This window comes from Chiloscyllium punctatum, chromosome 5, assembly GCF_047496795.1.
Source record: "Chiloscyllium punctatum isolate Juve2018m chromosome 5, sChiPun1.3, whole genome shotgun sequence".
Lineage (NCBI taxonomy): Eukaryota > Metazoa > Chordata > Chondrichthyes > Orectolobiformes > Hemiscylliidae > Chiloscyllium > Chiloscyllium punctatum.
This window is the reverse complement of record NC_092743.1, coordinates 56,475,003-56,493,906: the sequence shown is the minus strand read 5'-3', so window position 1 is coordinate 56,493,906 and position 18,904 is coordinate 56,475,003. Positions and strand designations below refer to the sequence as shown.

Below are 18,904 nucleotides of genomic sequence, written 5' to 3'. Positions count from 1 at the left end.
TTCTTTGTGAGACTGTTTTGTATCCTTCATTTCATTGTCTAACTAATAAAACTTCAGCCTCTAATTCCACTTGTGTATCCACAGGATCATGAACCATGATCACTCTCTTGTATTACTGGAAGCTCTTTCTTCAGTTCCTGATCAATTTCTGACACAAGTATTACTTCCAGACTTTAAATCACTTTCCAAAATTGTTATGCCACTTGAATAGTTAAACTCCCCTGAAATGTATGTCACTGAATTATCAGCTCTGGGCGATTGCTCTGTGAATGTGACAGCTCTGTTATGTGGCTTAACCCTGACATTGCCACTATCTAACCGTTGGTCTATTATATTCTGTTCCTCAGATCACTCATTATCAAACAAAATGAATACTTGTAGCATAAAATATACAATTACTTCTATCAGTTGCTCAAAGTATGAGATTTTGTTATTAATTCTTATTAATTATGACAACCGAACCTTAACAGTTTGATTGCCATATTTGGAAAATATTGCATTTCCACCATGATTGATTATCTAACCAGGGCCTATCCTTTCCATAGTATTCTCCCTATTGTAGTAAAAAGGTAAAGCAACCATGGTTTTACCAGACTATAGGATTGCTCTAATGACTGGTGGTCATTTAACCTGATGGTCACAATGCTTCAGGCAAAATGAAAGGTCGAGAACGTCATCCTTCATGGTAACCTCAGTCGGTACACAAATTGAACCCATGTTGTTGGCATCACCCTGTATTACAAATCAGCTGTCCAGCCAATTGAGCAAACCAGTACTATTGCAATACATAAAATCTTTTGAATTAAATTCTGTCTCCGTTGTATATAGTGCCTCACTGTTCTCAAATTTTCTGCAAAATCTCAATCTTGATGAATGCTCATTTCCCTGAATGTTAAGCATTTAAATGTACAGAAAAAGAAATGGACCTCATTATAGTACCTTCCAGACCAGGGGACTATTGAACAGAACAGAAGATAATTTAGGATTTTCCTTATATTGACAGGGACTACATTGTTCAACCACGTGGAATGGACTTCTTCTATGAATTACCCATGCGAGAGGAATTATTAACTTGCAGTCTCATTGATTGATATAGTTTAATGTAGCATTCCATTGATCACCACAAAATTCCTTTGCTGACAGGATGTCCAGCTGCAGTATTCACGTCAATGATGCTTCTATTTCCACAAGTCTCTTAATCTCTGTCATTGGCAAATTCCCCTTCATCTTCAATCATAAGGTGTGCTGCTGTACTTTCTCTGCTCTTTTGCGCTTGTCAATTATTTTGTTTTGAACTTGCATTATTATAGAAGAAATAGATCTGCGCACCAGGTTGATAAAACGTAGCATTTTTGCCATTATTCCATACCTTTAGACCCATGCCAACTAACTTGTGAAATTCACATGCTGATGAAAAGCTTATGATAAGACATAGTGAAATCCTTTGATAATATTTGCAGATCTCATTATTTTCTCCTATTAGTAGACTCTTCAGTCCAACCAGACTATGTCAATCTTAATCCCAAAAGATTAGTGGTGCTGGAAGAGCACAGCAGTTCAGGCAGCATCCGAGGTGCAGCAAAATCGACGTTTCGGGCAAAAGCCCTTCATCAGGAATAATGAAGGGCTTTTGCCTGAAACATCGATATTGCTGCTCCTCGGATGCTGCCTGAACTGCTGTGCTCTTCCAGCACCACTAATCCAAAATCTGGTTTCCAGCATTTGCAGTCATTGTTTTTACCTATAATCCCAAAGAACCTAGTTCACCCGCTTGGCACATATTCTCCAAACATGTCTTATTCATTAATTTATCTAAATGCCTTATAAACATTATAACTTTGTCCACATCTACAACTTCCTCTCGAAGTTCATTCCATGCATGAACCACTCTCTGTGCCCCTCATGTCTTTTTAAAATCTTTTTCCTTTCACTTAAAATTTTGTCTTGAAATCCCCCACCCTGGAGAAAAGACACCTCCCATTCACCTTATCTACGCCCCTCATGCTTTTATAAACTTTTATAAGGTCACGTCTGAACTTCCTATACTCCAGTGAAAAAGGTCCCAGCCTATTCAGCCTTTCCTTATAACTCAAACCCACCATTCCTGGCAACATTTTAGCAAGTAGTCAAGAGTATTGTGCTGGAAAAGCACAGCAGGTCAGGCAGAGTAATACCTGATAACAGGGAGACCCAGAACTGGACACAGGACTCCAGAAGAAGCCTCACCAAAGTACAATCTCAACATAATGACCCAGCTCTTATACTTAGCAATGCAGGCAAGCATGATAAATGCTTTCTTAACCACCCAATCTATATGTGATGCAAATTTCAAAGAATTATGTATTTGGACTCCTAGGTCTCTCTGTTCTACAGCACTACCCAAAGCCCAATTTTTAATTGTAAAAGTCTTGCCTTTGTTTGTTTTACCAAAATGCAATACCTTTCATACATCCAAATTAAACTCCATCTGACACTCTTCAGCTCATTAACCCAATTGATACCTTTAATTCTTGATACCCAACTTCATACCTTCTCTAATATTATATGAGGAACCTGATGATTTTGTTAAGGGGATTCATTAAAGTCTTGAATGAGCAATCTGCAAATCAGCTGACTGCTTGTTTTTAATCATCCTGGTATGTTGATGCCGGTGTCTGTAATCTGGACAGTTTTGAAATTCACAGTTTTCTCTTCTTTGTGTCAAAGTGGAATGCCTCATTTATTTCATGGAGGAAATGTCTGTTTCCCCAGGATTTTTTTTTTTAAGGCAGTCAACATTTAATCAAACGTCCTTCTCTTCTCTTAATACCAGCTAGAACATGTTTACTGTCCAAATAAAACACCTCAGCAAAATCTAATCAATTAAACATGAGCAACGATCTCCAAATAGAATTTTGTCAATTTGTTATATAATCTGTTAAAATCCATGCCTACTCTTTTGTAGAATGACCAATTTTTAAAAAAAAATTATTGAATTATGCCAGGTCCCCTTTAACAAATATTTTGTAAATTTCTTCCAAATAGAAGGCCCAGATTTCCATCACTATTCAACTGGAAAACATCACATTTCACAAAATGCTTTACTTCTGATTATACTGCTTGTGGAAAGACTTGTACCTTGTTTTCTCTTTGAGAGTATCACAATCCATGTCAACATATCCAGTTTATTCAGTCACGGGTCATATGATTCAAACACTGAGAGAATGCTAAACAGCAATCTTATCCCAATAATTTCAAATTGCTTTTCTGACATTTTCCCTGAAGGTTACTAGGATTTTAGTTTTCTGAGAGAAAAGAGAGCTTATTTTACAAAGTTCATCATTAGCACCCAACCCCTGCTACCATTCCATACTGCAGAAAGCCAGTTAGGCCAGGTTGGAACTGAAATCAACTTTTGACACACTTTGATACCTTTATTTACATATATGCACCACTTAAACCATTGATCTAATTGTGGTTTTCTCTTATGTTATCATAAGGTGTTGGTTATTTTTATTCTTCTAAAATACTTGGAAGTTGACTAACAACAAACTATGTACACTAATAGGACCTCTCAAACTTATATGTATTGTCTATGTTATACATTGAGTCCCTACAATGTAGAAGCAGGCCATTCAGCCCATCAAGTATACACTGGCCCTCCAAAGAACATCCCATCCAGACTCACACCCTACTCTATCCATTCATTTACCATGGCCAATCCACCTTAGCCGCGCACCTTTGGACTGTGGGACGAACCCACATAGATATGGGAAGAAAGTACAAACTTCAAACAGATTGTCGCATGGGGGGGAGAATTAAGCCCAGATCCCTGGCGCTGTGAGGCAGCTGTGCTAACCACTGAGCCACTGTGCCACTATTTATGTAGTTGACTGGCTAACTGACTGACCAGCAGATTGGCTTACAAGTGACTGAAAACAGCCAACTAATAGGCTGACTAAATGGAGAGAGAATAAGATGGAGATTGTTTCTATTCAAGTATCACGTCATGATGTTATCTGGCTGTTTTAAAGGTATTGCTTCTTTCTGAAACCTGTGCAGTAGTAGAACAACAAACATCACAGTTTCAATCTGTTCCCATTTATAGGAGCTTATGTGAATCCCCAGTTAATTCCCATTACCAGCATACTATTAAGTACAACTAAAATAAAAATAATAAAATGGAACTCCTATGATACAGTGGTAGTGTCCCTATCCCTAGACCAGGAGGCTCTGATTCAAGTCCCTCCTGCTCCAGAGGTGTATAATAATATCCCTGAATAGGTTCATTAGAAAATATCTTTTTGTCGTGCTGTGGAGTCACTGGACCTTGCAAATATTTGTCATGAGCGATGGCACACACACATATATAGTTATTTGAAAAATCATTTTTGTGGTTTTGGTTGCACTTCAGCTGAATGCTCCTGATCTTTGGGCACTTGGTCAGGAGGGCTGTGGGCAAATTGGAAGACCTCCCCATGGGTCTGCTTCATGAGCCTAGCCTGATTGGCTATAAACAGGTCCAGGCAGTGGGCTATGTACAGGGTCATCTCTGCTAACTATCCGCCCCTTTTCCTCAGTTATGTTTGTGCCTGGGTGTCCTTGGAAAGGAAGCACGCAGTGTCCATCAATGCTCTCAATGCCTCTTGATTTAGAGGGAGGTGGACACCATAGGGGATATAATGCTTTATCTCCCCTTCCAACATCATTTTGATTAGACCCCTTCCCTTTCTCCCTACTTCTTCTTCACTTTTGATGGGGGTTTGCACTACCCTTAACAGACTTTGCATGCAAATATTTAATTGGCCACATGGGTGATTACTGGTGGTAGTTAAAAGAACAAAAAAAAGTCTTGGTGATTTTGATCATGAGAAAGTCGCTCTGGTTGCGTTTGAAAGCAATTCTGAATAAAGAAAAAACATAATCTAACTGAAGGAGCTCTTGTGGCACATTGGTAGTATCATTGCCTCGGAATAAGGAGGCCTGGGTTCAAATACCACCTCTGCTAACAACTCTGAACAGGTTGTCTAGAAAATACCTACAAATAACAACTCCCTGCCTATGGCACGTCCCCCAGCCACCACTGAAAAATGAGCACATGGTTATAATATTGCACATGATTGTACTACTTTATCCACAATCTAAACTACTCACAGTGAGTGAATAGGGTAAATGCTGGCCTCCAATCTATTCAATTGTACTGATGCTAATATTAATAAATTTGATCCCATTTGTCTTTTTACTTTAGGCTGTGTTTTAATGGACCTTTCAAAGGTTTGTTGAAGAAATTTGTCCAATATTCAGATACATTAATAGTCTCTGCCAAACTTACCTTTTTCAAGCAGTCGGAGCGTACTTGAATCTCTTCCCCTGTCATCCTTCAGCACAATTTCATAAACACCAGCGTCCTTCTTTGAAAACTGTGGTATATTTTAAGTTAGAATATTAGAACAATAGTGTCTGTTTGCGCAAATCATAATTATATTCAACTCTCAGAAGCATTTGCAATTATAGATATGTTTGCTGACCTCCTATGTTCCCACATGAACAATTATACTGCTCATACCGGATCTCTCTGTGCCCTTTTCATTGCAATGACTTTTCTGAGAAAGTTTATATGAATATGTGAAACATTCCCAAGGAACTGCATTTGTTGCAAAATATGCCCAGTGACATTTTGTTGTGCAACAAATTACTATGCTGATATTTTGGCACACATATTTTGATTTGTCTGCCATGTAAAAGTCTCAGACTCCCTCTGATAATCACCACTTTCTGTTTTCTCCACACCACACCCAGCTGCAGCCTAAACACTGATCAGTTGATTAAATGGCTACAGCGTGATGCAGAATAATGCCAATAGCATGGATTTGCTGATGTTTATGGAAACTTGCTTTCTGACCTTGTCCCATGCTTAATGTTGATTGGTGTTCCTTAAACTATATAACCAATCATCTCTCGCTTATAGAGGCAGAAACCTGTAGAAACTTGGGAGTAGGCTATTCAGCTCTTTGAGCATGAATCACCATTCAATGAGATCAGGGTTGATTTTGTTGATGTCTCAGCTTTACTTTCCTGTCTACCCTCACTCCAAAAATCTTTGACTTGCTTGTCTATCTAACATTGCCTTGAATACATACAAATATCCAGTCTCCACTACTTACAAAGGAAGAAAATTTCACATACTTAATAACCTCTAACATAGATTGAAGGTGGAGATTATTTTCTATGTCACCAAGTTTGAGTCTCCCAAGCAAGAGAAAACATCTTCCTGACTTCCAACCTATCAAGGCACCTCAGGATCTTATAGTTTTGAAAATCACCTCTGATTCTTTGAAACTCCCAATGGATACAGGTCTAACCCGTTCATCTTTCTTCATGAAATAAACCCTTCATCCCAGGAATGAGCCATATAAACCTTGTCTAAACTGCTTCAAACAGAATTATATTTTCTTTCAGTAAAGAGGTCAAAATTGTACACAGTACTCAATACACAGTTTTAACAAGGCACTGTACAGCTGCAGTAAAACTTCCCTACTTTTACATTCCGTTTTGCCTTGCAATGTTCCATTTGCCTTCCTAATCATTTGTTTGGCCTGTATTCCAACTTTTTTGTCAGATACCAGGGCATCAACTAAGATTTGCTATCCCTTTCCATTTCATTGGTATACAGTACTGCTTTTCTATTTTCCTAAGTGGACCAGTTCATATTTTCATGAAGCTCCATTTGCAAACTTTTTGCCCACTCATTTTACTTTTCGTTATCTCTTTACAGATACTCTTGGTCCTCTTGACAATTGATGTGCTTACCTATCTTGGGGTCATTGGCCCATGTCCTTTATGGACTATAGCTCATTATGAATCTGATTTCATTGTTACTATTATTCATAATCGGTTACAAGGAGGTAAACAAATTCTTGAACACCTGCTAATTTTTTCCTTCCGCATGGTGAGAAAGACCTAACCCACAGTTGGCCTGCTTATTAATGATGCAGTTAACACCACCAATGTAATGACATGGAAACTATGGTGGCATATCAATCACGGCAAAAATGTACCAGTTGTACTGCACAGTACATCATATCTTTGCTTCCTCAATAAGTTAAAATACATGTGGGATTATTTGATTGCAATATTTAGAGAGTGGGGCCACTGTTTGTGCTGTCTGCAAACTAAATTTGAAGATAGTCAGATTTGGTTTGGAATCGAATGTGCACATTTCCATTTCAATTTCAATTTTAACTCTATGTCCTCACACTTCAAGTCCACCAGGGTGTGGTAACCCTATAGCTTCAGGATAGAATTCTTTCCATCACTTACAATATGAGCAGCTCTGAGTGAAGCATTGTAAATGGCTGAAATCCGGGGGAAGAAACCAAACCTTTTTTTTTATTCATTCATGGGATGAGCTCATCGCTGACTAGACCAGCATTTATTGTCCATCCCTAATTGCCCAGAGGACAGTTAAGAGTCAACCACATTGCTATGTGGTCTGGAGCCACATGTAGACCAGACCAGGTAAGGATGGGTTTTCTTCCTGAAAGACATGAGTGAACCGGGTGGGTTTTTCCTAAAAGAAAAATCAACAATGGATTCACAGTTATTGTTAGACTCTTAATTCTAGATTATTGTTGAATTCAAATTTCACCATCTGCCCTAGCAGGGTTTGAACCTGAATCCTCAGAACATGACGTGGGTCTGTGGATCAGCAGTCTAGCAATAATACCACTAGGCTATCATCTCCCTGCTTTTGGGGGCTTTATCGGTATTCATGGCCAGTTAGCAGTTCACTCCCAGGTGTCGCTATTCAAGGTGTGAGAGAGGTGAAGAATAAGAAGCACAAAGCATCTTAAATAGTCATTGCTAATATGGTGGAGGGATTATTAAATGCTTTCAGGGGTCTCCCAAGCCTGGAGACTTCCTTAGACACAACTTCTAGCTATCCATTGATAAAAACACAGATAAGCCAGAAGCCAGAAGTTTTAAGAAATCCCAACAGGTCCACTTCTGTCCCTTTGGCATCATAACCTTGTGAGGTGGGCTTTAGATCACAGCTGCTCTTCTGCATGGAGGCCCAATATTCCAGGTCTGGTCTGATTTTTACATGATGCTGAGGTTTTCTAGCCATCTTTATTGCTATGTTGCACTCCACAGGTGAGTTTTCATCTCTTATTGATGGAGTTTTCTATTCCAAATTTGGTTAAACTAAAGGAGAGGTTTTTTTTGTTTTGACTGAAGCATTCAGCTTTAATTTCTGCTACAAACAGACAAAACCTCAGTGATTAAATAAACATTATCTCTGTACCTGTTGAACCAGCAAAGTACACACTCCATCCTTGAAGTCATGCTTCTCATCAAACATTATCTCTCTATCATCCTTGTACCAGATGATTGAGGTCTCTTTTTTAATATTAGCCACCTAAGTAGAAAGAAAGAAAAATTACATTCGGGGTTGGTTTGATTCATCCCTTATTCTAAATCTTTCCAAAAACGTTGCATTTGGCTTCTCTGTTTGTTAGCGTTCTCTTACCAAATTTGGAACCAAACCATTTTCTCATGATTAATCCTCGATACTGACCCATATTGGATTTATGTTTGTATTAGTATTAGTAAGTCTCTAATTTCATACTATGTTCCAGTTCTCTAAACATAAGTTCGCCTGTAAACTGTGTAAATCCCTGAAAGGCTGACATTATATGATTTGTTTTGGTGGATTTCCATTACAGTTTCCTTTTTCAGACTCCCTAATACATCTACAGGCCTAATTTTCGTAAGCTATAAATTCACGTGTCCTTAACCTGACAGAGGATTCACTCATTTTCAGAAGCCAGATGACATTGCTTTTTTTGCCTGGTCTCTGACATCTCCGGGGGTGGGTACACATGATGTGCAGAGGTTGAGTGATACTGTTGGGTCAAAGAGAGAAAAGTTTTGTACAGGTGCCTTTTCAATGCAGTTCCTGGAGTTGGGGAGGAAAGAAAAAGTACATTGGCCCCAGAACTGCCAGAACCCTCTTTCCCAGGACCTGAAACCTGTACCTTCTGCCCTGGACTTGATCCTATTGATGCCATCAGACTGACATCCCCCTCTCTCCCTGGGCCCTGAAACCCACTCCACCAACTCCAGACCTAGCTCCTGTTTCCTCTACCACATAACGCATTGGCTACTGGACCTGACACCATCTACTGATGTTGGTGCAAACAATACTTACCCCATCCCCATCACTCCCTCCAGAAATCTGACAAGATCTTGCCTCACACTATGGGACCAGACAAATCCCCTACCACACAGGACCCAATAGCACGCTTTTTCTCCAGAACTGATATCTCCCAACCACCTTGGTTGGCCCTTCGTCACTTCCTTGGCCTGCTTCCCACTTGTCACCCTACTTACCTGGCACCATACTCATCGGGTCAGGCAGCATCCAAGGAACAGGAGAATCTACGTTTCGGCCATAAGCCCTTCTTCAGGAAACTTATGCCCGAAACGTCGATTCTCCTGTTCCTTGGATGCTGCCTGACCTGCTGCACTTTTCCAGCAACAGAGTTTCAGCTCTGATCTCCAGCATCTGCAGTCCTCACTTTCTCCTCGAAGACCATACTCATCGGGCACCCCATCACCGTACCCTCTAGGCACCCAAATCTCACACTTCTATCTTATGAATTTGGCCTATCACGGGAGCTTTAAGGAGTTTATCTGTGATACTGGACATTTAAACCACAAAATAAAGCATCTAGTGCTGTAGAAAGGGGTATGTGGTCTGACTTCCTGTGACTAGCCTGTACTATAAGGGACCTATCAGATTTAAGGTATGCTCTGCATTTATTAAGGACCCCTGATGAGAATCTCATGTCTGGAATACAGAGTTTTCTTAACATAAAAAAAGCTGTGACACAAACTGACTATGATTGCCAGTCCTTGGAAAAATAGGCCCATGCCTTTCTTGTTGAACACCTATTTTTTCTTTGAACTGGAAGGATACTTATTCTGAAGGTATTCTGTAACTGAGCTCCATGGTTCAATAAAATTAGAATTTAACAAGTCAAGTTTCAATCTGGGATCTGACATGTCCTGCATTAACATCAACTGGGATTTTAATACCATCCACAGGGAAACAAATCCCCTTTCTGTCCTGGAACGCCTTCAGGAGAACCGCTAGGGAGGCACTGCTAAAATATTTATTTTTACATGGTCTTCGAAAGCCCTATGGGTGTGTGGGATTGATGACCAGGGTTGATTAACGCTCTTAGATTTCTCTCAGAGCAATTCAGTGTGGATGCCTTTAAAATATGACTCCAGGATATTGGAACGCAGAAAGTCAGCAGGCTTCTGAACTTGCAGCTCAGAAACTTTAGTGTTTTACATGTGTAGCATATGTAATGAGCTGAGAAAATCTGACATACTCCCAAGTGGAACACCTTTACACCAGTCCCATATTTAGTCTTTAAAACAGAAAATTCCACCCAAGATCTGGCCCTGTTATTGTCTCTTTCTACCAGAGTAAAATGATAGTATTCTCTGATAATGAAATCCAACATTTCCTCCAATGTGCCAATGAAGTCTTTAGATGATTGAAGAAATAAATATTTGGGGACCAGGATCTCAAACCTCAGACTGAGTCAATAGTTTACCAAGCAAGAGTCAAGCCCACATTCTCAGAATCAGACAGTCATAGAGAAGTACAGCACAGAAATAGACTCATCAGTCCAACTCGCCCACGCCAACTGGATATCCTAAACTAATCTAGTTCCATTTGCCAATACTTGGCCCATGACCCTCGAAACCCTTCCTATTCATATATCCATCCCGATCCCTTTTAAATGTTGTAATTGTACCACCCTCCACCACTTCCTCTGGCTGCTTATTCCAATCATGCACCATCCTCTGTGTGAAAAAGCTGCCCCTTTGGTCTATTTTATATCTTTTCCCACCTTAAACCTATGCCCTCTAGTTCTGGACTCCTCCACCCCTGGGAAAGATCTTGTCTATTTATCCTATCCATGCCCCTCATGATTTTATAAATCTCTATAAGGTCACCCCTCAGCCTCTGACGCTCCAGGGAAAACAGTCCTATCCTATTCAGCCTCTCCCAATAGCTCAAATCCTCCAACCCTGGCAACATCCTTGTAAATCTTTTCTGAACCTGTTGTGGAAGAATCAGTCAATATTCTGTAAAAAAAATTACCAGGAGATGAAGAAAATCCTTTATGAAATTAAATTTTAATCTGCAAAATCAAAGCTGTGACAGCCAGAAAAATGTCTTCCCCATCTGCCCCCAATCCTTTGTCTCACTGCAGTATATACAGTTGTTGTTCCCGCGTTTATTGGATAACATTAGCATAACCAATCATACTGGCTTGCTTTGTCTTTCTGAGCTAATCATCTACCACATTGGTTCCCTACATTACACTTAAACTATCACAGTACACTACCATTATCTGTTACGGGAGCCCTGTAATATGATCCCAGGCATGCATTACAACACTAAGTTAACTACATTACTGCCAGAGTTACTTCCATAACTGCCAGAGTTACATCCATAAAGTTTCACAACATCCTTCCAATAGGAGGGAGACAAGAATTGCCCGCAATATTCCAAAAGTGGCCTCAACCAATGTCCTGTGCAGCTACAACATGACTTCTTAACTCCTGTACTCAATGCTCTGACCAATAAAGGAAAGCATACCAAACACCTTCTTCACCATCATATCTGTCTGTGACTCTACTTTCAAGAATACTTGAACCTGCACTCCAAGTGTCTTTGTTCAGCAACAGTCTCCAGGACCTTACCAGTAAGTGTACAAGTCCTGCCCTGATTTGCCTTTCCAAAATGCAGCACCTCACATTTATCTAAATTAAACTCCATCTGCCAATCCTCGGCCCATTGGCTCGTCTGATCAATATCCTGTTGTACTCTGAGGTAATTTGATTACTTACAGTGTGGAAACAGGCCCTTCAGCCCAATAAGTCCACACCGACCCACCAAAACGCAACCCACCCAGACCCATTCCCCTACGTTTACCCCTTCACCTAACACTACGGGCAATTTAGCATGGCCAATTCACCTAACCTGCACATTTTTGGATTGTGGGAGGAAACCCACGCAGACAATGTGCAAACTCCACATAGAGAGTCGCATGAGGCAGGAATTGAACCCGGGTCTCTGGTGCTGCGAGGCAGCAGTGCTAACCACTGTGCCACCCATAATCTTCTTCACTGTCCACTACATTCCAATTTTTATGTCATATGTCAAACTTACTAACTATACTTCCTATGTTCACATCCAAATCATTTATATAAATGATGAACGGCAGTGGACTCAGCACTGATCCTTGTAGCACACCACTGGTCACAGGCCTCCAGTCAGAAAACCCAACCCTCCAACACCATCATCTGTCTTCTACCAATTTTGGATCCAAATAACTAATTCTCTCTAAATTCCATGTGACCTAACCTTGCTAACCAGTCTACCATGAGGAACCTTGTCGAACGCCTTACTGAAGTCCATATAGATCATGTCCACTGCTCTGCGTCATAAATCCTCTTCGTTACTTCTTCAAAAAGCTCAACATCATGGTAAGTCATGATTTCCCATGCACAAAGCCATATTGATTATTTCTAAACAGTCCTTGCATTTCCAAATACATGTAAATCCTATCCCGCAGGATTCCCTCCAACAATTTGCCCACCATCAATGTCAGGTTCACCAGTCTATAGTTCCCTGGCTTTTCCTTACCACCGTTCTTAAATAGTGCCACCATGTTAGCTAACCTCCAGTCTTTCAGCACCTCATTTTTGACTATCGATGATACAAATATCTTAGTAAGGGGCCTTCTGATTTGGAGATTTTGACAGTCGACCGCAAGTTCCTCAGAGTACTGGAAAAGAACCACCATTGGTACCTGTAACAAGATCCTCTAAAACCAGGTTCAAGAATGTTGTGTTTTCCTAATTCAACATGCCTAGCACTGAGGCACTAATTATTCTAAACTAGCTCTGCTATGTGAGACTTATCACTCGTGTATCTGGCATCAGCAACAATTATGCATTTGGAACTTGGTGTTGGCAGGACACTCCTAGGAGGGCAGTAAAAAGGCTTTGGAGATTTTCTCAAAGCATCTATGAAGCAATCAAATATTTCTGCTGTCCCTTGGGATACTCTGACTTGTGATCACCAAATGGAGAACATTCACTCAGGAAGGCACTGAACACATCTAGAGACATGGTCGAGAATGCACGGAGCAAATTTAAAGCCTCAAGAGAAACCAATAACTAATTTGTGCCCTTAAAGCACATAGCGGCACGTGCAAGACAGGGTGTGGACTTAACATGTCAGAATCATGGAATCAGAGTGGAAGCAAATGAAACTGCAGCCTGTTATTTGTTAATTGTTAATCTAAGATTGATAGAATTTTGATGATCAAGGTATGAAAGGATATGGGACAAATGGTTGCAGATCATTCATAATGACATTGAATGGTGGAATAGGCTTGAAGATTGAAATGCCCATGAAGGTTGAGAATGATTTCAAACAGCTGGAGAATGCACGTACGTTATTGCCCATCATCTTGATTATACTGAGGAGTTCAAAGTTCAGCTAGATGAATCCAAGGAAGAGGCTGGTTTGCCCTCACAGGTGAATGCCCAAGATATAATGTATCCCCATGATTGACTAAAACTAAATCTCAGGTGTCCTAGTGTACATGATGCATCAAAATCCCAGACCTTTCACACTCACTCAGTGGAATCCAATGCTGCACCATACAAATCACGCATTGAAAGCCTTTGTGGCAGATTAATCAACAGGTTTAAATTTCATGTACTCCAGAGAGCTGTGGGGATTAGCCATGAGAAATTTGATCTAATGATAACTATGAATGCAAACAAACAGTATTAAAAATACTAAAGCTGCTGAAGCCCTTAAACTCTTTTAGTGTTATGCACTCCATGTTACCCCATGCTTTGAAGCATACATTTTTGTTTGGCACTATCACTGACATTAACATGCAATTGCAAGCTTTGAGTCGAGATGTTTAACCAAACACTGACCCTATCCCTGGGATTGTACCTCACTCATTTTTGTTAGGTGCACTCCCAGAATTTAACCTTTCATTTTGAAATTCAACTTGGGAGCATGGTGAGTGCTGATGTGGGAAAATATTGCTGCTGCAGCATAGGAACTTACAGTAACTTAAAAAGGAACATGTGTGAAAATAATGGATTAAATCACCCACAATGGGGTATAGTGAATGGCTCCACTTAAGTCACTGATAAGCCTCCAGGTTTGAGGAAGTTCTGATGCTAATCTCCCCGTCAAGAATTGCTGCATGATTCCTCTTGACATTGGAAAGGGATGGCCAGAACTACTGAGATTTGGATTGTAAAAATTGTATTTACCCTGGTCTTTTGACTGACTCAATTAGTGCTTTTTACTAGCTGGTATAAAGCCTGCTGAGGATAATAACTGTAAGGAGATTAGCTGCTGTGTTAAAGCCTCCAACACCATGACAATGTGTAACCCTCTCCCCACCATGTTCACTCCCGTGTCAACTTTGCTCCATCCATCAGACAATGCTCTGACAATGTTCACCACCTCACTCTCCACAATGTTCACACCCCTTTCAACAACGCTCCCCTCCCACTGTCAATGTTCACCTCCTTCCCAGTAATGTTTACCCCATCCCTGGCCCCCGTTCAGCACCCCCAGTGAGGTTCACAATATATCCTTTGTCCAGCAATGTTCACTTTCTCTCCCAGTAGTGCGCACCCTTCCACTCCAACCATAGCTCAGCACCCTGACAATGTTAACTCCCCAAACCCTAATTAGATCATCAGTATTATAGAGAAAAATAATAGCTAAGTTTAGCACCAGAGTTTGGCAGAGTATATTTATGGTTTTGAAGTTGACAATAGAGGAAATTGTTTATGATCTTAAAGATCTTCAGGGAACTGAAGAATTGCCGTAATGGCATCATTTTTTAGATGAAATATAGCATCACTCTGGTTAACTACAGGACAGTTAGGTTAACTATGGTACAGGAATTTTTAAAGTCTTTAAATAAGAATAAAATTACATGTATTTAGAAAAAGAGAAACTTGTTGGAAGGTCAATGCAGAATTTCAAAACGGGGCTGACAAATCTCAACGGGGCAATTTTTGTGGCAATAATATGGGGGATAGATGGGGGAACATTGTGGAATTAGTACTTTATCACCTTATATTGCATTTATTATCCTTTTTGGGTTATTCACACTGCATACTATATAAGTAATACCAGCTTCCAAAGAGAAAATATGATTATATGACCTTATGGCTGCATAACATAAATGTGCCAAACCATATTTGGTTGGACACATCTGCCATCACTTGTGGCAGGAAATGTATTTGGCACAGAAATTGGTAGGGTTCCTGCAAAGGTGAATTCCCACACAATTTTCAGTCCCACGAAATAGGGAAAATCCTTATCGAGAGTGTACTAAGTTTTTGAAATAACTCCACAGAGGCCAGCATTCTGTCACCAAGTGTACTTCTGAATTTACACTATTTACACTTGGAGAGTCCTTAACACCGATTGAGCTCCCACAGAGCCATCTCTCAAAGTGAACAGGATATCTGACACTCTTGTCCTTGTCTGTCAGCCAGGGTTCCCTGATTAGACCAGATTAACAGCCCCAATCAGGGAACTCATATTCTTAGAGGTCCTCCCAGTTGACCTTGTTACAATCACTACAGTTTTGAATACTTTTCAATAGAAATTTAAGAGCAAATTTCTTTTCAGGCCACAACCCAATCAGCTCAGGATATCCAGGTTCCTTCCAAAACTTAAACATAAGTTAGTTTTAGAACAATATTCTATTGCCACAAAATTGCTTGCAAGAATTGTTTCTTTTACCTTGCATTTCAGAAGTACACTGCAGTCATTATTAACTTCCCATTTGAGATACTCAACAAAATGAGGACCTGTTTGCATAGAAAATATAAGAATACAAATGGATATGCTGAAAACAGGAAAAATATACACAATTCACATTTTAGCACACAATTCTTATAAATATGGAATTCATTTATAAAATGAATTAAAGAGAAAACCCTTTAATGATTGCATTAATATTTTTTTTTGCTCATATATGATGTAATATCAAGTATTTTCACAGAAAGCCATATTTTACCAGATGTGAAGGGCAGAGCTAAAAGTCTGAATTTTAACTCAGGTTGTTGGGCGTGAAAGTAGAGGCCAAGAAGAACAGGAAACAATGCTGAGCTGAGCTTCACCTCTGTTCGGTTCATTTAGGTTCTCACATGATTTTATATCTGGTCCAAAGTCAGCACAAGAATGTTGGGAGCAGGAGGATGCTGCCAGATACTGAAGGATTGTAACTTGGCTCTCTGCTAGGATGAATTCTGGGGGTTGTGTGATCAGGGAGGGTGGGTGCTGTGAGGAAGGAGAGTTTTGACTTTTCTTTCTGTGGACTGGAGGCCTCATACCTTTTGGTGCTTCTTGTAACCCATACTCCTTTGCACTGCTAGGTTGATAACAGAAAATGGCAGCTGTCATTTCTGCCTGCTCAGTAAAGTAGGTTAAAACTAAAGGCTGCAGGCAATAAATAGACCAGCCTCAGTGACATATATAATAATCTGCTCATTTAGTTTGCACCAAAATAACAAGGTTAACATTGTGACTATTTTGGATTGTCGTCTTAATTAGTGCAAGAAAATAATAAATGCCAAGTGATACATTAATCAGAGTGTACCTTGTTTCCTGAGCCACTCCCCTCTCTGGAATTCTGCTTCCTTTTGCAGATTCTTAAACACTGGAAAACAAAGGTAAGCACTTTGACAGCAGAACAGTTGACCATTGTGTACAAGGCACGTCAGTACAAAGAAATCAAATTTTGTACTGCCAAAATTGAACGATATGAACACTAATAACTATGCACGAGTACATTTCCAGTTTTCTAGTAGTTCTGTTATTACGAATAAATTATCTTTCCTTTAATGTTTGTGTCACTTAAAGCTTTTATGGAAGTTACTTTAATGGAGTTGTTCAAATGTTTAATCATTTTTGGTCATGATCATCAAAATAATCTCACAAAACAAGTTCAAAGCTGTTTGTAGACTTTCTTATCATGGTATTATTGCATTGATTACCTCCCACTTGCAAACTATTGATGTGGAAACCAATGGAAAGAAAATAATAAAATTGTTCAGAATTTTTAACAGTTGTTCCTTCATTTCCACGATATCAGTTGGAGCATTGCTCAACTTAAAATGGTTCATAGGGGTCATGCCAAAGTTGAATCAGACCTGCTGTTATTTACAGTCCACTAAAATCCATTGACAAATGGTCAGAACATTGTTCTGTTGCACTGTTGCCAGTGCTGCTCACAGCCCTACCGACATGAGAAGCAGTCTCACAATGGAATAGTCTGTGAGTGGAAATAGAGAAAAGACAACATTTCTCAGTCACAGTTGGTAGCTGACACAAATTTGAGGCTAGGAAAAAGTGAGGACTGCACATGGTGGCGATCAGAGTCGAAAAGTGTGGCGCTGGAGAAGTACAGCAGGCTCAGGCAGCATCAGAGGAGCAGGAGAGTCGACATTTCAGGCATAAGCCTGAGAATGTTAAATTGACTGAAGTACTTCCACAGGTGCATAAGTGGATCCCACTTGAGGATACAGAAGAAAGAAGAAAATTAGACACCAGTGAGGCAAGTTTACTTGGATAAAATATTAGATCGGATTCTTCTACATGGGAAAGTGTGGAGAGGCACAATGAAGGAGCAGTTTTTAAAATGTCTTTCACAGAACATGGGCACCACTGCCTTGACTGGTACTTCCTGCCCATCCCAAGTTGCTCTTGAGAAGGTGGTGCTGTGCTGTCTTCTTGAACCACTGCAGTCCATGGTACACCCACAGTGATGTTATAGAGGGAGCTCCAGGATTTTGCTGCATAAATTTTTACTCCAAGTCAGAATGATGAGTGACTTGGAGAGAAACTTGCTGGTGGTTGTATCTGATACCCCTTTCTTTCTAGATGGTAAAGGTAGTAGGTTTGAAAGGAGCTGATGAAGGTGCTTTGCTGAGTTGCTGCCACACATCTTGTAGATGATGCATGCTGCCATTGTGTACTGGTGTTGTACTGGCATTTATCTTGGACATTGTCAAGTTTCTTGAGTATGGTAGGAGCTGGTCTCATCCAGATGAGTGGAATATATTCAATCATACTCCTGACTTGTGTCTTGAAGATGATGGGGAGGTTTTGTGGAGTCAGGAGGTGCTTCTCTCAGTGCTGAATCTATTTGAATATCTTGTGCCCATGGTATTGTTGGAAATCATCATTACTTGACACTTGTGTGGTATAAATGATATTTGCCACTTAACAGCCCAAGACTGGATGTTGTCTTAACCTTAATGCATACAGACACAGTCTGCTTCACCAACTGAGGAGGAATCGTGAAGGGTACTGAACATTGTTCAATTATAAGTGAAAATCCCTATTTCTGACCTTATGATGGATGGGAGGTCATTGATGAAGCAGCTAAAATGGTTAGATCCAGGACATTCACCTAAGGAATGCCTACAGTTATTTTCTGGGAATGTGAGGGTTAAATCTCCAACATTCATTTTCCTTTGTGCCAGATTTGACTCCAAGCATGCAGAGTTTGCCTCACTTATTCTCACTGACTTCAGTCAGTGCCTTACTTGACGTCATACTCAAATGCTGCCTTGATGTCAAGTGCAGTCACTGTCAGATCTCCTCTTGAGTTCAGCTCTTTTGTCCACTTTTGGACCAAGGGTGTAACGAGGTCAGGAGCTGAATGGCAACATTGAAATTCTGGGAAAATGAGGGCATTGATAGAGGCATTAGCTGCATTGTTCTGCTTCCTTTTTCAAATTGAAATTACACTCCCATTATCATGCCATG

At 40.1% G+C, this 18,904-nt stretch overlaps 1 protein-coding gene across 4 annotated transcripts in view; it reads right to left on the bottom strand.

Moving 5' to 3' along the window:
* myom1b (myomesin 1b) overlaps positions 1-18,904 on the bottom strand; it is a 130,547-nt gene that overhangs the window by 13,262 nt on the left and 98,381 nt on the right. For all 4 annotated transcript variants that reach the window (XM_072570372.1, XM_072570373.1, XM_072570374.1 and 1 more), the window contains 4 exons: positions 16,731-16,790; positions 15,872-15,939; positions 8,285-8,398; positions 5,312-5,399 (listed from right to left, as the gene is read on the bottom strand). In XM_072570372.1, coding sequence (XP_072426473.1) covers positions 5,312-5,399; positions 8,285-8,398; positions 15,872-15,939; positions 16,731-16,790 — 330 coding nt within the window. The remainder of the gene's footprint in view (positions 1-5,311; positions 5,400-8,284; positions 8,399-15,871; positions 15,940-16,730; positions 16,791-18,904) is intronic.